Source organism: Gambusia affinis, linkage group LG10, assembly GCF_019740435.1.
Source record: "Gambusia affinis linkage group LG10, SWU_Gaff_1.0, whole genome shotgun sequence".
Lineage (NCBI taxonomy): Eukaryota > Metazoa > Chordata > Actinopteri > Cyprinodontiformes > Poeciliidae > Gambusia > Gambusia affinis.
The window spans coordinates 15,768,685-15,791,886 of record NC_057877.1 but is presented as its reverse complement, the minus strand read 5'-3'; the positions used below and the strand labels follow the sequence as shown (position 1 = coordinate 15,791,886).

Genomic DNA, 23,202 nt, shown 5'->3' with positions numbered 1-23,202 from the left:
TGTATATATCGTAGAACCCATTTATTTTATCTCTATTTTAATAAAACCATCACCATTTTGTTCTTGAAGTCCATGTGTTGCAAGAGGCCAGATGCAGATAGGCATCAAGAGCCTGACAGCAGCTATCAGACAGGTGGCCAAATAAACATGTTTATACCATAAGGCAAATGGTATTTGGCAATTTGAAAAAGTTGTTTACTTACTTTAATGTAATGGTTAAACCCAACCCATCTCTAGATGAGAAGGATCATCTATTTTTTTTAATGTTTATTTCAAAGATTAATCTATTTCTTGCTATGATTACCTTTTATGACAAGAATAATTTGTGTGGTGGTACCCAATAAAGAGGATGCACAGTGTGCACAGATAATTATAATGAAAAAATACTATAAGTTTGCCTCATCCCCATTTTTTAACTTTGGTGTTGTGTGCAAAGGGGTATTTTGATTTAAAGTAATTATAGATGTAGTCTTAGTTTTATTGTTGACTCTGATAAATAAAAATTTGGTTCTTAATTTCTTAATTTGCCCTGTGTCATATTTCCACTGCCTCAACAGGAATCAGAGCAGCAATCAGTGGAACAAGGTGTAATATAAAACAAATACATGTATTATGTTTGAGATATCAGCATGCATATTTATCTTCATAAATAAAAGGTTTGAACAATTATCCCCTCTGGTTTTGAATGTTGTGTGGCTGGAAAGATTTGTGGTTTTCATCTCTTACCCTCAGATAATTGTTATGCTGTATAACTATGGCCATAAGGTGTTTTTTTTTTTTTTTCCTTTTACAACTCGGAGCAACTGATCAGCATCTCAAAAGCTCAAAAATACCTGAACTGCAACTGCGAAATTTCAGAGGAGTTGAAAAGGGGGCTTTCACTACACTTTCAGTATGATTAGATGTTTTAAAAATCTCACTTAAGAAAGACTTGTATGCTAACTAAAACTCATTTGTGCTGATGTTGACAGTAGCTTCCTGCAGAAACCATATTTTTGTTTCATGTGAGAATTACTGTATCTTTAGAGTGTGATGGGCAGGAAATGAGGCCAAATGAATGTGAAATGAGACCGACTCTGTTTTTCTGCCTGTTTTTGTCCATCAGGGCTAAACTGGGACATGGGCTCCTCTCAGGCCAGTACTCCAAACCACCCATGAAATCTGAGCTCATTGAACAGGTGATGAAAGAAGAACACAAGGTATTAAACGGGGTATGTCCTGCTCCATAACTGAGTCACCATGGCCAATGGTGAAAATGAGATGTGACAGAATCAGTGGTCGTGGCATTATAAAGTAATTTCCTTATAATGAATGTAGCAGTTTCTTGATGTGAGAAGCATAAAGGAATTGATGTATTACATAGACCAGGACTTTATGTGACCTCATGACTTGTTTTTAGCCTGATTGCTCCCAGTAACTGACTGGGCAAAGCTGTGATCCTGAACTTAAATGTGACAGAGGAGTCAAGTTTGGACACGTCTTGACAGCTGAGAGGAAACGGCAGTGGACTTGTGCTGACACGCTGTGCTCAGTTTGCACAGAGGGATTCTTAACCAGTGCAATCACATATATATCATTAAGCTGTCTTTCTAATTTTATTGATGACGATGATGATGATGGGAAATTTTGACATGCTGAGATATGGACTTTTTTGCTGTGAGAATGATTGTCGGGGTTCAATGCCCCAAGAACTGGTTTGTCACTTTGAAACCCCAGACTTCAATGTGTTTTATAAACCAGTGTAAAATTAAGTGGAAGATAAAGGAAGTATATATCCTTACTTGTTTTTATAAATAAAAATCTGAAATGTGTAGAATCTGTCTGACACCCCAGCCAATGCCTTCATGAGGCACCGAATTAATAAACAGAATCTAGCTGTGAGCAATTTAACTTTAAATCTGCAGCAACATTATAAGCGCAAATGAAATGTATTTAATTGTTTTCAGAAAATATATACCAGTACTATAAATGTAACCCACCTGAGTAGCAGAAGTACTCTCCCACCACAGTAGAAGACAAGTGAACCATATGTCCTGTGACATTATCAGGTTGACTTAAAAGATTATTCAAACTTTCACCCTTTTTAATGTGGTGAAAAGAGTATTTAAGGATTACTATAGAAGCTAAGGTTGAACTCAGTTTTCACCTTTAAGGCTATGATTGAATACTTGCATCCTGTCACATTTTCTTAGTTGTGAGTGCATCCAAAACCAGAATTTTAATTACCACACAAAAGTTGGTGTCACCTTATCCAGACTATATCTCATTTGAGAACAGTTTAACCAAATTAGGTTGTTTTTTATTTTTTAGCTAGTTTTGGTGTCATACTTTCGCCTTTGAGAAAGGTGACTTCTCATAAATAGTCGTTGTGTATGACTCTTTCTTTATTTAGTTTTTTGTCATTGCAGCACCAACAGAGGGGAATCTCTCCCCGAATGCTCAAGGCACTGGTCAGCAGGGGCCACCCAGAGTTTTCCTCCAACAGACAACAAGATGCCCATGAGTTCTTCCTGCACCTTATCAACTTGGTGGAAGTAAGTGAATCAATCCCTTCTGCATATTCAGGATATACAGTGTGTTTGCAATCGTATTTTAACCTCCTGTCCGTCGCTGTAGAGGACAAACGGAACAAAGCATTACCAGAAACTGCCACTAGAGTGACGCCACAAAGAGGTTTTGATGCAAAATTATGTTGGTATGAACAGTTCAAAATCTAGTCGGCTAGATACACTATTTTTTTTTTTTTTCATTTTGTTCTTTTCACAAATTGAACAAAAAACATGCTTCTTTTTGAAAAAGTTGTTCAACTAAACTTTGTTCCGACGTCTGAAACCTTTTTGACTGGTTCTTGCTGGTTTTAACGAAAGAGTTCAGAACCTCCATAGTCAGCTCACACATGCAGTACAAAAATCTTTAAATGGATTTTTCTGATGCAGGGTTTATTTATGTTCAGTGCTATCAGTTACATGTAGTGGTGAGAAAATGCTTTCTTAAATATCCTGTTTATCAGACATAATCAGTCCCCCAAGAAGAACCTGACACTTCTGTCCTGTTGCATTAATTAAATACATCAACTTTTTTCTCCCTTTGCTAAAAATCCTCATGTTGTCTCAGTATATGCAGAACTTCTTAAACAATTCCTGAACTCTCCTTTTAATTCAGTTGCTGATATGTTTTGAAGCTGTCTGTAAACAACTCCCTGGTTTATGCAGGCAGATAACCAGACTAAAGCCACAACCATCAGTCACCCTACAAGCTGGGCCTGGGTGAAATTATAGCTTGTGTACTTCTGTAGATTCTTAGAATAGAAGGCTTGCATTGCCAATAGTCCACAGCCATGCAGACTGGTTTCCCTTTCATACAGCCCTCAAATTAAACCCCCAGTGACCCCAGCCCATGTTGGCACTGGAGACGTGAGCAGCACCTGGAAAATAATTAATGTGGTGGTGCTTCTAAAAGTCTGTCAAAATTTAAAAATAAATTTGAGATTAAGTGATATTGCTCTGTTATCTAAGTACAGTAGACTAACAGTATTTACATGCACATCTAAAACACCTGCATGTTTTAGATGTTCCCCTAGTCCAGCACAGCAGAAATATAAATTACATCTTCAGCATGTCATTAGTCTGAGGAGGCCTGGTAATGAACTATTCATTTGATTCAGGTGTGCTGAACAAGGAGTTGTTCCCTCTCAATTGTGGCCAGACTTGTAGTGGACAATAATTATAGTCATTTCTACGTCTGCGATGGAGCATGACATGAAAATTGAATTAAGCCAAAAGGAGCAGAAGTGTGATGTTAGGTGTTGTAATTGCAAAGTTTCTAGCTAAAATTTTACTTCATTCTGAGAACATAATTTAGATCTGTCCAGAGAGGAGGAAGTCAGGATAAATGCTGTGTGGGTGCAGTACCCTGAAAACTTAACAAACCGGCAACCTATGGAAGGATTTAAAAGTGTTCTGTGTGAGACGCGTCTGTCTGCAATTCACCACAATGAGGAATGACTACAGAAAGGAAACACTGACTTGAAGCAGAAGCATTCTCATACATGTTTTCTAATTCTGTTTTCATTAGCCTTTGACTTTCTGCAAACTCTGTCACTAGCATACTTGATATTATGGTGCCACGTGTTATTTGTGCCACTTTTTTATGCATTATCCAACCTGGTTTTACTCATGAGGAACTTGCTCTTCTGTCATCTAGCTGTCAAACATCAATCTGATAACATTTTGTTAAAAAAAGTCACTTCAAACTAAGGAGGAAGTCAAAATAATCAGGCAACCTCTGAAGTCAATTAATTGTTCAGAAACTGAGAAAAAAACCCCAGATGATCTTGCCAATTATTGGTAAAACAAAGCAAAGTGCTTTGAACAGCTCCCTTTGCGACTCCAGCTTATTAGCTTTTACATATTAGTAAAGCTTTGTCTCAGTGGGTTTATATTTTTTTTCTTGATTTATTTTTTTCAGAGGAACAGTGCTGGCTCAGAGAATCCAAGCGACTCGTTTCGTTTCTTGGTGGAGGAGAGAATTCAGTGCTGTCAGACTCGGCGGGTTCGTTACACTCAGCGGGTCGACTACTGCATCCAGCTACCGGCTCCCATAGAAGCAGCGACAAATAGAGGTAGAGACAGTGGCTGTTTTTGCATCAATGAGCCCTTCCATCAAACTTCATTTGGGCTTTCAAAAATACGTAAGCAAAAAGGAATGATTGGTTCTGGTTTGAACTGCCTATGCAATTCATTACTCACACTATACTCGAAAATTGATGTCATAAACCAAAGGTGTATACTGTATAAGATGCATATAAATTTTAAGAATCTCACAGCAGAAGGGTCTATACAAAGTCTTACAGACTTACATGCAGACATGCAGGATTGAGAGATCTTTGGTTCTGAATTGAGGCGGACATTTATGTGCCGTTTTATGTAACTAACTTCAAATTTCCACTGTAATAACAAATTTTGTTTTACAATATTTGAATCTCTGTGTTTATGTTATATATTTGCTAACAATTCCTCTCACTTTGAACTCCGATTTTTCCAGAGGAGTTGCTTGCACATGAGGCCAAGCGGAAAGAAGCCGAGGAGAACACGCGGGCTCCTCCTGAACCGGTGCGAGCGCGGATCCCTTTCACAGCCTGCCTTCAGGCCTTTACAGAGCCTGAAAACGTCCCCGATTTCTGGAGTTCAGCGTTGCAGGCCAAATCAGCTGGAGTCAAGTAATCAGACATGCATCTTATGAAATCACTTCATTATTTTGTCTTTCATTTACTGCTAGTTTTTAATCCAAATCTTTTTAAACATTCGTTCCCAGAACTTCCCGCTTCTCCTCGTTCCCAGAGTATCTTGTTGTGCAGATCAAGAAATTCACCTTCGGTGTTGACTGGGTGCCAAAGAAGCTTGGTAATTAAGCTATAGCCTTGTAGTGATTAATGGGAGCTGAAACTGACATTCCTTAAGTGCTGTAATACCAAAAATAACCAGCGGAGGGCAGCACCAAACTGCATTTCGCAAAGCATTTACATGTCTGACAAACTAATGCAAATTCATAAATAATTCACCTGCAGTTTGAAGATAAACCATTTTTTTCCCATCATCCATATTTATCAACACTGTTGAAAGCATAAATTTTATTATAGACACAGACATGTTTGTTATTGTTATCGTGTGAAATTATTTAATGTGTTTAGTGACTTGCCAAGCATAGTTGTTAATGAATCTCCTCAGCTGACACACGTGTGCATGTTGGGTTTTACAGACCTGGCCATCGATGTTCCAGACTTCTTGGACCTGAGCCGGCTCCGAGCCACAGGGCTGCAGGCGGGCGAAGAGGAGCTGCCGGATCTCATGCCTCCCATTGTTTTACCGGAAGACACCAGAGGTATGACACTGACCAATATGGCTAAAAGGTTTTACTCTGTTTTGAGCTAAGAAAACCTTTCTTAGTTGCTTTGTACACTTACAATAAATACAAACTCTAGTATTTGGTCCTGGCTCAGTTAAAACCTTCTCACCAAGAAACAAATGAGATGAAGTACAGAATGCAAATAATCAAGGATACAAATATAATTCTGGATCATTCAGATGCTTTTTAAAAATTTTTTTTGGTAAAATACTTCAGTGGTAGTGGATAAAATGTTGAAAAACAGAAAAAATGATTGCAGTGAGATAGATTCTGAGTAATATTTATTTTAGATTTACCTGTTTCTACTGTCTTCAGAGAAAAAGAAAGCCAACGGAGCCCTGTTGTATTACAGAGAGTATTGCTGAAAAAATAGGCATATTAGAAAAATATATCCTTATGTATTCATGTAGACCACAGTTTGACATTTTGGAAACTTCTGTAAAGCAAGCAGAATATGGTTTTGCAATATATTAGTTAAAAAACATTTTTAAGGTGTTTTATTCAATGTTTTTATTGTTACTGATGTCTATTTTAAATGGGTAGAAGTAGCCAATATTTCTATCATTCTGTTATATTTACATTTAACAGAATGTAAACATTTAAACATGCGATGGGTGATTCAACAGTCTGCTTAAAAGTTTTAAACTGAACAATAAAAAATATATAACTCTTTATGTTCAAGTTTATACATCTCCTACGATGTACCAGTTTTTTCGTGGAGCAGAGTTGTGGAATAGTAGCCCATTTTTTTCGGCCTCACTTCACGGACCGGGGTCTCCCATGATTTATAAGCAGTGGCCCACAGCAGCGTCGGTGGTGATGCATGAACTCGTTGAAGAAAATGCTAAATGGCATTCTTTACAACTTGGGGCATTTTTGGCCCTGCATTTTCAATTTCACAGTCCTGTTCGTGATGTTAAAGGGCAGCGTTTTCTCTGAGCGCCTGCGCTTCTGTTTGGCCAAACCAATTTAGGTGGCTTTGTTGAGTCACACGTTGTGACTTTTTTGGTCCAACAATGTCACAACTTCCAGTCGTTTTGAGAAGAAACGTCAATGAGAGTTGTTAAAAGCAGATACCATAGATTCTTCATGTGGAGTATTTTTTGAGCCCAGTCATCTGTGAAATTGTCTTTAATATAATCGCTCAAAGCCACCCCAGTTCTCTCTTAAGTACACATTCAGTGAGAATCTCAGGGGAGGGAAATGCTCAGTCAATTAAGGTTGTTGTGCTGAAAGTTGTGTTTATTTCATGTGAGACTTTTTAAATGTACATCATTGAGCTTTTGGAGAACAGATACTGAAATATGCCGCTATGTTTTAGAGGAAATACTGGTTCCACTTTTCTAGAAACTTTGCTTAACCAGTCTTTTACTTTGTGAGACTTAATTTAATCTTTTTTTCTGTCTTTGTTCAATCCACATCCTGTTGAAAAGTTAATCTGCTTCAAATCGTTGGTGTGTTCCTAATATTTTAGAAGAAATACAGCAGATAGAGGGAGAGCTGACGGCAACACTTGCAGGACTCATAGAAAGAACAAAACCAGGATATTTTAAAAAAATACTTTAGATTACTACATCTCAGTAAAGGAAACTTGGAGAACAAAAACGACTAATTGGACTTTCTTTGAGTGGGCCTGAATATTTCAGAACTGAACAACTTGTACTGAACACACTGAATTGGATTCAGAATCTATTAAACATATCTATGTTGGTCATTATATTCGATCACCAAACTGTGCCAAAAATGTTGTGTACTTCTTAATCAAGATTTCTAATGTTGTAAAATGTCTAAGAAAAGAAAACGTATCCTTCTTTTAGGATCTAGTTTTTGGTATTTTTTTTTGCAACACCTAATTGGAGATCCACTGCCATGAATATTTAAACCTTTAGCAATTTATTTATTAGTTGCTTTCTTCAAAGAAAGTTGGATAATTTTTCCCCTTAATAAATTAAGTGGTTTGAACCAGGCTTTATGTTTTTAATCAGATTATGTTTGTCTGATATAATAACTATTTAAAATATATTTGTGATGAAAAAACAAAAACAGAAGAAATTTGTTCTCTATTCACAGCTCTGTAGAAACAGAATGTGTTTAAAAGCCTTCACATGTCTAAGTGCAGATTTTGGCTCACTTATTATGCGTTGCACTGATTGAGACCAATCAAAGTGTTCAAAAAGAAAATGTAGATTTGCACAAACCGTAATTTCTCACCGAGCTGGATTTAAAAACACAAAATACTTTTAGCCTTAATTCTTGCCAATATTTATACAGCCTTTACTTGCCTCACATTGACCAAATTTACAATTCAATGGATGCATATTCAGAAACCAATCTCGCAGTTTGACAACAGGTCCACAAAAATGGTGACCACACTTATAAAACATTTTTCTCATTCGATTAAGTTTATTTTAGTGATATTTTCTCAGAGTTTTCTGCTCAAATGTGTTTATGCATGGTTACAATAACATTCTTCTTGCATTTAATCTGATTAAAACTGTGAAATGAAAAGTGGTCAGAGCAACCAACCTGCTGTTTCTGAATCCTATATTTGCTCCTATATTTGCTTAGTTCATATTAATATCTTGAATTTTTATTTGCTGCCAATGAACCGCTGGTTCGTTATTCCATCTGGCTGGAGTTGGCAGTGATGAATGATTGGTCACCCTTTTGTCTCCAAATGCATCAATGCTTCGCACTGATTACACTGCAGCCCACAAATGTGTTTTCTTGTAGCCTGACTGAGCCACAATGTTGCTCATCAATCTGATAATCAGTAGTGTAATAAAATATTTCAGACCATTTAGGGGCAGAAAAACAGAAATGAGTTGTTTTGCTTCAATTTTTTTGTGTTAATACATCAAACTAATGGAAGCACCTTGGATAGGACACACTTAAGATATTGATTTCTGAGTTCACCTTTTCCTTTTCTTTTGCATTTAAATATGAAAATAAGCCACAAGAATAAATATGTAAACTGTTTTGTTATAACTAATATTTAATTTGTAACTAAATTAAAATGTAGCAGAGGATAGGAGAACAATAGTTCCTTTTTAAAAGGAAAATGTGTTCTACTTGTGTAGATTTAACACAGGAAGAACATGTACAAAGCAACTTGTTTACACATGAAGATGGGAACAAAACATCAATGTTTTTTTGTATGTGTCTTGGAATCTTAATTTCTTTTAATGAGTTATAACAGGAAAATATGTGACGATGATAAAAAGTTATTTTATTTCAGTAATTTAGTTTAAAAATGAAAAATGTCATTACATAAATTTATAATTTTTAAGTGTTTATTGTGATAATTTAATCATTATATATTTCATCTAACAAAAACCCAAAATTCTGTTTCTCTAAAAGTTACAATTTTAAACACAAATATTGGTTAAAAAAAAAGACAATTCATGTAGAAATTTTGCATCATGTGATGGGCCGTGCAATTATTGGGAAGACTGCCAGCTTAAGTCAGCAACACCTTGTAAGTCACACAAGGTCATTGCTAAAGAAACTGGCTGTTCAGAGTGATGCGTGTTAGGATATTAATGGAAAGTTGATTGAATGAAAAAGTGGAAAGAGCTGCAAAAGCATAAAGGTTAACTACAATCTGGAGCGGATTTTGAACCAAGAAGATTGGGAGAAGATTAAAATAATGTAGACTACAGCTGAAGTTCTGCGTGAGCTAAGAGGAAAAAGGCACATGAAAGTACATTTTATATTTCACTGGAAAAGGTCTGAGAGTCTGGAGGAAGAGCGGAGAGGCATGTAGTACAAGCTGTTTCAGGTCCAGAGAGAGGTTTCTACATCCAGTCATGACTCAGGGAGCCATCTGATGTGCTGGCGCTGGTCCACTGGGTTATTTTCAAAGTCAGCAGAACAATCAACCTGGGCACTTTAGGGCACTTCTGCATCTCCATAAGGCTTTTTCATTAGAGGAGAACATGAGTTCATTTTCCAGGAGGACTTGGCACCTGCCAAAAAGTGCTAAAGGTACCAATGCCTGCACTGATGACCATCACCAGCGTTAGCTTGCCACCAAGCTGGCCTGAGCTAAACTTCAGAGAATCTAAGCAGAAGACTAGTTGAAGGACCTGTTCTTCCTAAAATCTATTGAGTGCATGTACTTTACTGTACAAATGACTGTCAAAGTAAATACTTTCTCTGGAGTGAATGAGCACAAATCACACAAAATAAGGCAGGGACTGCTTCGTCTGCAAAGCGTCTGCTTTGTGCAGACGAAGCATTGCATCAGAATTTGAGCATATTTGCTTCTCATCACATAATGCTTTGGTTGTGTTGGTTTTAGGAAATAACATTTTGCTTAAAAAAATCACCTCAGCTTAAAATCAGGCTGCTCCTCATTAAATGTTTGTTTAAGGAATTTTGTGTGTTTGCAGTAACTCTCACTGACATGCTCCTTTTGGCTTTCTTACAGGTAGCCTCGTTCACCGCAAAGGCACAAAATCTAACCAAATAAATTTGTTGTAGTTTCTAGTAAAAATATGTTGGCAAACCTGAAATAAGACAAAACTAACTTAAGAACTTTTCAGTGAGATCTATAAGCTTGTTTTAATGAAATAATTATTTTATATTGATGAAAACAAACTTGTTCCATTGTTAGATTATTTAACTTATAACAAGACATTTTCCTCATGTTATCAGTTAAATTATCTGCCACTGGAATTGGTACGTTTGCATCAATAGTAAAGAATTATTTACTTAAAACAAGCTTAGATATAACAAGCTTATACTGAAAAGTTACTTTTAATTTAATTTGTCTTATTATAAGTGTAATAAGATATTTGCACTAAAATCTAATGCAACACGCAGTGTTTAAAGCAGTTAGGAGTCGTGTTTGTGATGATCTTACACAGCTTTATGGACGTGAGGCGTTTAGGGAACGTCTGTAAATCCTTTAAAGCTTTACTCTTCCAGCGGCATAGTCTGAGCTGAAACAAAAAGCACAACTTGTGATTATTGATCTCACTGTATGCTGCTACCTCTAAGCAATCATTCTTCTCCTTTTCTCCAGATAACTCCATGAGCTCAACTGACTGTGAGTATTTATTTTTCTTTTGACTCACACTCTTTGAACAAATGTGTTAGAAGCATGTAAGTTATTGCTTTGGAAAGTGTATTTTCCTTTAGACAGCTGTGATGAATGCCTCCACTACCTGAGCAGGTGCTGCAGGTGCTCTGTACTTTCAGGCACACTTAACTTTTTTTGAATGTAGCTCTGCTTATTTTAGCCGGGCTCATTTCTCTCTCTGATAAATCTTACCTGGGCAAAGATGCCTCGCCGGACCCGATTCTCCTCTGGTCCTTTTGTCTAATGAGTCCCAGAGAGAGAGGGTTACTGTTACTGCTGAATTGGTGAGTGTATGCTAAGGTGTTGTTGATGTTGGTTTATTTCGACCACAGCTCCAGAGATAGATGAAGGCGCCGTTATGCAGCTGGCAGAGATGGGTTTTCCACTGGAGGCCTGCAGGAAGGCGGTGTACTACACAGGAAACATGGGCCCAGAGATGGCCTTCAACTGGATCATAGCCCACATGGAGGAGCCTGGTAAGGCAGCAATGTCTCACAGAGCCTGGCAGCCTACTGCTGAGGGGGGGTGTTGGACAGAAACTGAGCAAGCTCCTTTAGGCTGAAAGCAGTTTTTAAAAAGTCTTTTGACATAATTCAAAAGTTAGTGAGCCTAGATATTATTGCTCATATATGAGATTTTTAAGAGGGAACCTTTCTAAAGGTGGCAAGTTAATTAAACAAATACATGAACACAAAAACAAGAAATTTTGCTTTATTTTTGACTTTATAAAAAATGAATTTCCTTTTCTGCTAAGTCTGTGCATAGATTTTTATAAGCTCTCTTATGTTTTAAATTAAGGCTCCACCTCATCCATCTTTTTGTAGATTTTATTCTTCTGTTAATGAAAGGCACTATAAGTGATGGAACACTAATAACATAGCATTTGCTTTTATCCTCATATTGTGGGGTCTATGAACATCCAAGTTTGAGAGCAACTCAAGAAATAAAGTCTTTATGCAGTTTGTTGCCAGAAAATATGTGGAAAAACACCATCGAAATTAGATAAGAAATCATAACATCAAAAGCCTGCAAAAGATCTCTCTGTACTTTTTGAGTTAGTATTGAAGGGAAACTGAAGCCTGAGGAACTAAAGACCCAAACAACTGCATCTAAAACTCTGTTTGAAGTTATTGTGCAGTAATTTTAAACAGGGTCTACAGGGTTTCAGAGGGTGCAGAAAGGAGCAGAAAAAAAGGCAGAACTTTATTTATTAGGGACCTTTTGCGCACAGAGGTAATTTAAACTGATAGACACGTCACATCTAATGTTTTTCTGCTCTGTATATATAGAAACCCGACACTGTTTCAGACAATCTCCAGTTCTGGGCTGCAAGTGTTTATCTGTGCATGACTGTATATTACTGATCCTCAACAAAAACTTAGTGGAAATCGACCCAGCGTATCTGAGCCGCTCAGCAGTGAAGCTGTTCCCCAAGGCGTCGACGCGTGTCACTTTTTATTTCCCTTGCTGGATGTTAAGAGCCTTTGTACAGTGGATGGAAATTAGAACAGCCTCCTGCCAGTTAGTCTTTAAATGGGACTAATGCATCTGCAAAATGGCTGCATTCAGATGCCGTAAAATCAGCAGGCTCAGCTGTTCAAGTGTGCTTCATAAAGTTTTATTCTTACTCAGTTTTCTTTTTTTTGATTAGCCTTTTCTCACTATTATTACTTCAGATTCTTCTAAATGTTTTGCCAGAAGGAAGTTATACATCTTTCTACAAGTTTTTAGAACCTGAAAGCATTGTTAGTTACCAAGATACTTAATCACATTAACTTTTATTTCCACACACTTTTTTTCTCCAGATTGTAATGTCGAGGCTTATTTTTTGCGCACAGCAGGTATCGTGGATCAGTTTGAAAACATCATGATACACGTTGCCTCATACCTGAAAAAAAAAAATGCTGCCAAAATGGATGTTTCAACAAAACAATGCAAGAGCATCAGTAGGCAAGCAGTATCCAAGTTATTGACTAACATTTTGGAGTGGATGACCAAATCCTCAGAGATAACTAAATGATTGTTCTGTGAGTCACAGAAAAGTGACATCTTCTAATATTTTTCAGCCAAGATCAGTCTGTTATATTTTATTTATCCTGAATTAGTTTTTAGAAAATATTGAAGCATGTTTACAATGGGCCATTAAAGTATGGTTTCCTGATCCAGTTATAATGATAACATCTTGAAGATGCCCATTTTCATGTGAATAAAAACAACTTGATTATTGCTTATTGTGTGGACGCAGGACTACCAGGGCGAGATAAAAAATGGTCCTGGAAGATAATGCTCTGCATTTTCATTCATGGCAATGACTATAATAGAGGCTCTGTCTAATACCAGTGCAAGAGTATCTATTAGAAGTGTCCTTGTTTTATGGTTGAAGGATATTGTGGTGTGATTTAATTTGGCTTAAAAGACCTGGAAACCATGATTTGTTCTTTTCAGGGTTAAATCTGAAATGGTTACCAGATTATTCCAGGTGGGCCAAATCGCTGCCTTTTTCCTCACAAATAATTTGATTTAAAAAATAACCACTAGAGCATTTTGCAGATTGGTTTCCAAGCAACACACAAGCACAACAACCACAAAGGGTCACAGTGGCAGGAAAAAAATGATGGGTGCCGCAAAGAGCCGCATTAACATTAGGAAAATGTTAATTTCCTAACATGAAATCTCCATCCATCCAGCTTCTACACCTGCTTGTTTTGCAGGACTGGTGGCTTTCTCTGCCAGTCATTGAGCAACAGGCGGGGTACAACCTGGACAGGTTGCCAGTTATTCACAGAGCAACAAAGAGGGCAAACAATCATGCACACACTCAGACTTAAAATCAATTTAGAGAGACCAATTAACCTCCCTATCATGTTTTTGGACTGTGTGCATGTGTGGGGTCTCTGACTTCCTGGCTTCCAGTTGTTAGCAACACTGCCACTGTGCAGCCCAGATGCAGTCTCATTGGAAATTGCAATGACAGGCCTTATGTTTTGTTTGTCATTTCATCATGATGCAGGAGAGCGCAGTTACCTCAGTTTTATGCACACATTTTGTGTGTGCTGTCTGATTAATTTGTCATCAGATTCACAAAGCAGATTATTCTCCCTATACTGTTACCTCCTGATACTTTTTATCCACCTTCCTTTTACTTCTTTATTTCTTTATTTTATTCCTCCTTCTGGCAGGCTTTCATCAAGGACTTGAAGTGATCTTTCTCTGTTTTTGCAGACTTTGCTGAACCTCTCACTTTGCCCTCAATGATGGATCCTCTTCCCTCTACCAGTGACAGCCCCATGGGGGCGACGCCACTGGACAACTTGCCTCCCGAGGAGAGCATCGCCATCCTCACCTCGATGGGCTTTCCTCGCAATCACAGCATCCGCGCTCTCAAAGCCACGGTCAGTCATCTGCTTACTGTGTTTCTTGTCCTTCATTTGCTCCTACTGGACTTAAATAATACATTCTTTCTTTGCACATATTGGACTAATATTGTTTGTAAACAAACCTCATAGAGACTGATGACACATTCTTAGCCACACTTTGGGAATACAGGGCATTAGAAAAGTTTTTGTATCCATTATTTCCTCATGTTACAAACACAAACTCGAATGTATTTTATTGGGATATTGTGTGATAGACCAGTACCGTATATATTTTTGAGAATAAAAATCTCTAAAAAGTTTCAAGCATGTATTCAGCCTTCAGTTGGCAATACTTTGTAGAACCACTTTCCTCTGCGATAATAGCTGTAAGTCTTTTGTGCTATGACCATCAGCTTTACACATCTCTGCAGTGTGATGTGAAAAGTGAGTTATTTTAGCTGGAAACACGCAGAGCTGAGCTGTCTCAGCGTGGGCAGACACAGCCGCCACATCTGACCTGCTTAAAGAGGAGAAATCTTAGGTGGATGGTCCTTCGTCTGCCTCTCATGCAGACTGTTGATAGCTTAAAAGGAAGTGGAAATAGTCAGATTTGAGCAAGAGAGAGGATGGAAAAGGGACCGCCTACACCGTGTGCTGAGTGTCTCAAGGAAACAAAGGGCTAAAAGCACATCTGTAACAACTTTTTGGCACCATAAGGAAACACTTTCCCGAAACTTAAAAGAAACTGGAGCTTAGGTTAAAGAGGAAAAAAGCAGGAGGAGGGCAGGAAGTGAAGTGGCATTTGAAAAGAGGGCAAAGACGGAGCAAGATAATGAAAAGCGAACTCTGTAAGTCATAAAAGGCTCTGGCTGCCCTACTTGTTCACTTTCCAAGGTGCGGATTTATTCGGTCCTACATGTCAGAGTGATTAAAGATGTCTGCTCTACATGGTGTTTACAAATAGTCCCTACATCACACAAATGCCCCCTCCCCTCACCTCAATGTTGCACAGACTTTCTGGTTGAGAAACACATGATAATGTCAGACAACTGGCAAAGCAGTTCATAATCACAAATGGTGTGAAATAAATTAAATGTTTTTACTTCTTTTATGGGTCAAAGAGAATGCCACCTCCATTTCCAAGTTCCCCCAGCCTCCAAATGGCCTCTGATTCTCACATTTCATGTTTCATATTTCAAACTGCCCCTCTCAGCAAAAATAGCCCAGCAGACGGCTGGTAGGAAGCAAAAATAGATGCTGGGCTTTCTTGTTTATCATTAGTAAAGCCACAGAGCTCGCTGGCAGACATGCTGCTGCTGCTGCTGTTGTTGAAGTGGAGAGAAAACAAAGAATGCATATTCCTCCCGAGGGAGGGAGGGATGGAGTGATGGAGGGAGGTGTGAAACAGCGAGGGGTCTCACTGCTGGATTGTTGTCGGACCATACTGAGCGTGAGGCACATTTATCTGACCCCATAGACCTCTCTAAGGGATAAAAACAGATGCCATCAGCCAATCCGTCTCCACATGTGTTCCCCAGACTCTCATTCCCCACCTGTCACACCTCTGCTTTGGATTCAAAACAAACAGGGGGAAGTTTATCACAGATGGAAGCCTCCCACTTCTCTAGGGAACGATTGCTCATTTATCGTGTTCATCATGGGGCATTCAACAAATAGGCAAAACTAGAAGGGTAAACACTTCTAATCCTGGTTTCTGTAGCATGCTCTAAGATTGCAGCTCTTTGTAAGAGTAGTATGTGGGTGATGGTGGTTCAGGAGGGAGGAGTTGGTCCTGTGACCAGAGGGTTGCTGGTTCTAACCCCTCCACGAATACTAATGCTAGCTACTGCTAATATTTGTATTAGAGGTAGCTCAGTTTCTGTGCAGAAAGTGTTTTAAAAATCTGTATCCAATGACCAGCTTTGTTTGCAGCGACCGTGAAATTGGCTAACAAAAAGACAGCTTGATATCAACTTTTTTTTCTTTGCTTGGCTTCCTTTTATGATTTTCTAGAATAATAATCTTGAGCGAGCGCTCGACTGGATCTTCACCCACCCAGAGGAGGAGGAGAGCGACGGGCTCTCTGACATGGCGGACACGGAGCCCAACGACAACGCCTTTTCTGACATGAACTCACACAGCGACTCCACGTTGTCCCCAGACAGAGAAACGTCAGGCCCGAGAGTCAAAGATGGACCAGGACGTAAGCGCTTCACACTTACTGTGTCTGTTTTTGATCTTTCTGTGAAGAAAAGGCCATCAAATTTTGGACTTTTTAAGCATCTTTTAAGAAATCTTAATTTTTTCTTTTGTAAAATTCTGCAAAAGCTTTCTGGCATAGTAGGAGTAATGTGATCATTTTCCTGACGTCCTTTACATACACAAGAAAATCTGACATTAATGACCCTTGAAATGGCTTTTTTAAATTAAAATGTTGCAACATTTCTGTGCTAGTTTGTTTCTTATCATGTTTGCGGCTTTTCTTCACTTAAGGATATGAGGTGTTTGCCATCATCAGCCACATGGGAGCCTCCACAATGTCTGGACATTATGTTTGTCACATCAAAAAAGAGGGAAGGTCAGTAGCAACCTGTCTCACAGAAAATTAGACAAAGTCTATTCACTTTTTCTATTTATTTTATTTAATCTTGTGGTATTCATGGCTCTGAACAGTCTGTATAATGAATAATCTTCGCTCCTCTTCATTCAGGTGGGTGATCTACAATGACCACAAAGTGTGTTTGTCAGAAAGGCCTCCAAAGGACTTGGGCTACATCTACTTTTACCGTCGCCTCTCGAGCAGTTAAAATCGCTGCCTCCCTCCTCCCTGCAGTCTTTAAATAGCTTCAGTCTTTTACCCTGAAATACTGGCAGACACCTGCAACGACAGCCACAGCAGAAACAATGGAAGAAAACTCACAGACCAGCTTCTTGCCTTATCCTCATCACACACAGGAGTAATTAGGAATAACGATCCAAAAAGGAAAGCGATGAGCTTATTTTCTGTGCATTTGTTGTGCTTTGAACGTATATTTTATGGTTTATGTTGGGAGAGATAAAGAGGGGGGGGGGGAAGTAAGTACACAGGGATGAATGCAATTTGTACTTCTGGAGTGGTCTGGAAACAAAACGACGCAACATATCAAATCAGGTTGTTCCTCCTCTCTGTCTTCAGCTGCTGTGCTGTACTTTCACACTGCTACATTTTATAAATGTGTCCTTAGATGGCAGTGCTACACTTCCACTCCACAAATGCTCAGATTCTACAACAAAACATAAGTGATGTCTGTGTTGTTGGTGGCTTTGCATTTTGCCAGGAAATACCACAAATGTGTCCCTGTGGGGCAACTCTGGATGCTGAGGGAACGCCCCAAACACCTTTTAAGCTTTCAGATTCAGGAAAGCACAAGGACGGTTAAAATGTTATCTAGGCTGTAAATACACAGAATTAGTTGCTGGATTACAGCTAAAAACTGCCCCAGAAATGAGATGTTTCTGTTTCCTTCTGCGCTGACTGATTTCCAAAACCCCCAAAAGCACTTTTAAATTAGAAAAAGAAAAGTTTTGCACTTGATGCAAAAGAAGTGGAATAACATATCTATTCACCAACAAGTGAAGTTAAATTATTCCTTAAACCATGACAGTATTTAATATTGTGAATACCCAACTGGAGCATGCATAAGCCTGTATAAATTAATATCAGGTCAGCGCTGCAGCTATATCTCGTATAAAAGTTCTCAGTCCTGAACTTTTTAAACAGTTTGTGCCCAAATTGCAAATTATTTGCTTTCTCTGCAAACTTGAACCCAGCTGCACCTGCAGCAGTTTGGTTTCTTTATCACCCCGACAGATTGAGACTGTGACCCAAAAAGGTGAAATGAATGTGAATGTTTTCATTGAGTTGTTGCCAATTTGCAGGACTCTTGTTGTTATTTTTTGGACTGTTGTCCAGACTCCAGAGCAGCATATCTGGAGAAATATGCACTGCAACTAAATCCGGGATGAAGGCTGCACACTGATCTGTGTCTCCTCCGCAGTGCACACGCTGCACACGCTTTTACGTTGCCGAATGTAAATCTTTATGGTGCTCATTGTGGACAGAACCTCCTCTTCAAAAACCATAAACCAGCAAAAATCATTCAACTCATTTTAATCCAACTAGGATGTCTTCAATATTCAGGATGCACTGACTGGTAGACATGGGATTTATATATCAAGGTTTCAAAAGGTTAGTTTCCAGCTAATATCATCTTGTTATACTTAGAGAGTATAAAGAGCAGAACAGCTTAGAAGGTATATGTTGTGCAATAAGTACTTAAAAACTACATTTAAGGGGCATCTTTTAAATTTAATTTGCTGTGAATCAAAATGACAGTAAATAAATAATTTAACGATAAATCAGTATAATTTATTTTAGTAATAATTTTATGTTTTGTTATTTTAAACACATGAAGCCATGACGTTTTACCGCAACCTTCTCAAACCAGCAGAATCTCATGCCGGCTCACGCTGGTTTGTTGTACTTTAGTTTGGACTGGAATGTAAACTGGTTTTGTTTGATGCATCCACGCCAAAGACAATGCAATATTTCAAAGCATTGGCCATTTGTTTTGTGCAGTGACATGATTAGCAGCAACTCAGTGGCTCCTGAAGCTGGAGGTCTTGAGAATTCAAAGTTTACTCTCAAATTGATCCTGGATATAAAAAGATAATTCAGTATTTAGAGTTTGGAAGGTCTAATTTTCTTCTTCTTTATTTGACGTACTAGTGGTGAATGTATTTCTTGTCTGGTCACATGTCTTTGTTTGCTTTGCAGAACTTCACTTTGGCATCTGTGGATTGTAATGTTTTTTTTTGTCCTCCAAAACTCAAGTCCATCTTTACATTTAATTGTTGACATAATGGTTCCCATGAAAAAAGTGGATGCCAACTAACCAATGTTAAGTAGTGTTTTGTAAAAAAGAAAAAAAAAAAAGGTAGTTTGAACAAGAACAGCAACAAAAACCTTATTTTTAGCTGGTAGTTGGAATATGACGGAATTAAAACAAAAACGCTTCTTTCATTCATAATCACCTAAAGGATGTTTCTATTCTGTCTTTGCAGATTAAATGCTATTTTAGCAAATACTCAATCTATTGGATACACTTAATTTTCACTGTGCTCCTCATTAACAACTCTGTGCCTAAACCTCCCTGGACAAATCTTAACTCGTATCAAATCTCCACCTCTCAATGAAACTGCTGCTGTGTTTCTCGTCTATGCAGCAAGAAATATTACTCCAAGTCTCTATGCAAGTCCTGCATTTCTGCTGCTCTTCATCAACAGATGACTGATGAGGTTGTTGTCTCGCTCAGCTGTGGTCAGTTATAAATGTGTCCACTTGTGCTCTGAAGTTTGTCTTTTCTCTGCCCCTTCTGTTTCCTGGATAGATATTTTTATTTATTTATTTTTTATTCTTGTCTCGTTTCAGCTTTTCCTCTGCTCTCTCCTTTCTTCTCTTCTTATTCAATTTGTTACAAGAAAAAGTTTCATATTCAGCATGTGCACTAAAGGTCAACATGTAGTTATTTGGACTGTGCAATTGTACTTTTGCAGCTTTTATTCTATTTTGTTTTTCACTTCCATGTCAAACATGTTAATTGTTTTTCTCCCTGCTGCCTTTTTGCAAAAAGGTCTGTGCCACCACCTTAGTTTTTATTCGTCGGATTATTTTTCTTTTGTAATGTAGCTGTTAATCCAAATGTGGCTTTAATGTACGTGAATACCGTACAGTATATCCAGTGGCACTGTTTACTTTATGATGTTTGGGTAATTTAATAAACTCCACATTTGTTGAAACAACTTCTATTTATTTTAAACCGGGGCAGTTTTACTTGTAAGTTCATTTCAAACGGAGGGAAATTCAAATTAAAAATAAGAATAAAAATACACATTAAGAACATGAATCATCACATAAAGATAACATAACTACATACAAAGTAAAACTACAATTTTGGCAAGTAATAACTCCAGCCATTTGACTGATGGAGAACCAGTGCAGCAGTTTAAGGACTAGATAATGTTATCCAAATTTCTAGTGTTGCTCAGGACTCTGGCTGCACCATTTTGAATAAACTGCTGCTACCCAAGAGACCAGGTAACACTTTATTTGAAACATTAAGGAGTCCTCATGAATGTTTACGACTGTTGTTATGAAGTGTCATTCAGTAAATAATGACACTTTTAATGCAAAGTTGCATTAGCACCACACCTTGTGCAGCTGAGCTAATCTCAGCTGGACAGAGTTTTCCTACATACATGATGACTCATAATGTTGAGTTTCCATGGATTTAAGTAAACTTGCATGATCTTACCACAATGAAGATTTGAGTAAAGAGCTCATATTCTATTGTTTTTCAAATTCAATGTGCATCATGGTTTAATATACAGCCTCCTGAAGACTTTATATTTCCGTTGGCCAGTGGGGCATGAAACCCATGACCTTAGCATTATAAGTACCCTACTCTGACCAGTTGTGCTAACCAGCCACACATAATGGTGAGTTTTCATTGATGTAAAAAAACTTACATGATCTTGACAAAAGCAGCGAAATTCTAAAGTTTCTCAAAATCAACATGAAATATGGTTTAATTTAAAGCTGCCTGCTACTTTGAAGAGTTGACTTTATGAAACACTTTATGTTTCCATTGACCTGTTTGGGGATTGAACCCATGACTTTGGCATTCTTAGCAAGTGGCTCTGACCAGTTGAACTAACAGGCCATACATAATGTTGAGCTTTCATCGGTATAAGAAACTCTTACATGATCTTACCACAATGAAGATTTGAGTAAAGAGCTCATATTCTAATGTTTTTCAAAATCAACGTGCATAATGGTAACTTTTTACCAAATGAGACTTCATGACAACAGTTGTAAAGATTGATGAGAACTCCTTCATCTTCAAGATTGTTGTCATGTCATGATTATGACGGTGTCATGTCAGTCTTCTACACACCCCTTCAAACAAGCTGTTACCAAAGATTATTTAGTGACCTGTACAGTCTATGCACAATTACAATAACAACCTGAAAAGCTTGAACCAGATTTTTTAGTCTTGTTTCTTAAAGAAATCATATTTTTTGGTGATATTTTTGAAATGGTACTAGGCTGATTTCTTTTTTTTCTCTATTTTTTTGTTGAATTTTGTTGAAACTCAGCTTTTAGTCCATCAAAACTTTGTGGCTGCTTCTAGCCTCACATGATTTCTGTCTGATCTGCATTTAGCTAGAGGACATTCAGACCGATAGCCGGACATCAGATGATGTTAGATTAAAGGTAGCCCTATAACAGGTTCTTCAGGTACCCCAAAAAAGACAGACAAGCAGAAAATATATAACAATAGTTTATTTTAAAAGGTTACTTCCATACTTTGTTGTTAAAGGTGCTAATGCTTTCCTTGTGATTATACAAGTTCAGTAACAAGCATTATAATAAGTGGTTTAATAAATGGATGCATGTATAGAAAGTATATAATTTCTAGTTTCAGTCATCAAAATATAGTTTTTATTCAAATGTGATGCTTCTATTAAATTTGCTAAAGCAAACTATCACTATACATGTTGCAACAAAGTAACAGCATGGGTTAATGACGTTCATGAGCCCCGGCCTACAGGCAGCTTTAAGTTGTTTTTAAATGCTTTAAAGTTACTTTGCAACAAAACCAGCAAATACATTATTACATCTGTAAAGTACAGATTCTTCACATCTATGGAGACATAAAATCCATTTGAGCCTTAATAAAATATAGAATAAACATTTAAGATGAGAAAATGCATTATTTAATAAAGGTAAAAAAATAACTTAATCTTGTACTATAATGCATTCTTTCTTAAAGTAGGTGCTTTTTAAATGTTTTTCTGGACATTTAATTTTATTCTAGTTACATGTGTGAACTTTTGTTCTTTCTGTGAAAAGCATAAACAGAGGTGTTTAAAAGTGCTAAATCTCTTAAGTAGAATAAGCAACAATGATGTTAGGTGTAAATGTAAGAATGTAAAATTATTTCAAATAGTTGTAATAAACTGCTCTGCAGTTTTACTTTACATTTAGTACAACAATTTTAAAATCCCTAATCCCTGTCACACTATGGCATATCTGCCTTGTTTTTCCAACTGGTGGCTTCCTGCCCGTCTGATACCGTAAAGTGTAATTTCATCTCCAGTTAAACAAAGAAATGTCAGAAAGCTTTTGAAAAAGTAAAAAAAAAAAAAAAAAATCTTTCACATGAACCTTGCAACTAAGAGATGCCATATATGACACACATAGGCACTAGTGCTACAAACTTGACATAAATGCTGCTTAAAGGTTTCAGCAAGATAATGTTAGTGATACTATGCTACAGCATGCATAATGGTTCAAGTGGCTCCAACAGCTAAATGGTATGACCTATTTTCAGAAAAAAATCAGCTAATAATTATTTGGCCACTTCGAGTCAGTCACATATTGGTGTAGAGAATTTAACTTTTACTCCCAGAGGGATTGACAAGCAGGGAAGCCCATTTCTGTCACTTTGATAAAAAAAACAAAAAAAACAACAACTTTATCACCTAATTGTTTTTTTTTTCTCTGCCAAACTGCCAAACATTCATTTAATTTTTTTTTTTTTGACATTGTGGGATTATGAGATTTATAAAATCACTTCTCAAGTATTACTCCATGATGTTGCAACATCAATTTCTTTATATTAAGCCAGACGTGTTTCACTCATTTCTTTATAATGTCACAGAGCCAGTTCAAGGCATTTCAATATAATGAGATACAAGTTTATTTGCTTTTTCATCAGAGGCAGGAATGGGCTTCCTCAAACAAGAGCTAAG

General features: G+C 37.5%; 1 protein-coding gene across 3 annotated transcripts in view; it reads left to right on the top strand.

The window, feature by feature from the left end:
- usp13 (ubiquitin specific peptidase 13) overlaps positions 1-20,184 on the top strand; it is a 31,702-nt gene extending 11,518 nt beyond the window's left edge. Inside the window, exons 10-21 of one of the 3 annotated variants that reach the window (XM_044129474.1) lie at positions 1,106-1,178; positions 2,409-2,534; positions 4,468-4,621; positions 5,044-5,218; positions 5,314-5,402; positions 5,758-5,880; positions 10,934-10,957; positions 11,323-11,466; positions 14,213-14,382; positions 16,360-16,549; positions 16,840-16,924; positions 17,057-20,184. In XM_044129474.1, the coding sequence (XP_043985409.1) occupies positions 1,106-1,178; positions 2,409-2,534; positions 4,468-4,621; positions 5,044-5,218; positions 5,314-5,402; positions 5,758-5,880; positions 10,934-10,957; positions 11,323-11,466; positions 14,213-14,382; positions 16,360-16,549; positions 16,840-16,924; positions 17,057-17,153 (1,450 nt within the window). In that variant the 3' untranslated portion in view covers positions 17,154-20,184. Of the gene's footprint in view, positions 1-1,105; positions 1,212-2,408; positions 2,535-4,467; positions 4,622-5,043; positions 5,219-5,313; positions 5,403-5,757; positions 5,881-10,933; positions 10,958-11,322; positions 11,467-14,212; positions 14,383-16,359; positions 16,550-16,839; positions 16,925-17,056 lie in introns of all 3 variants that reach the window. The other 2 variants (XM_044129472.1, XM_044129471.1) reach the window with 2 other exon arrangements.
- Positions 20,185-23,202: the final 3,018 nt, after the last annotated feature.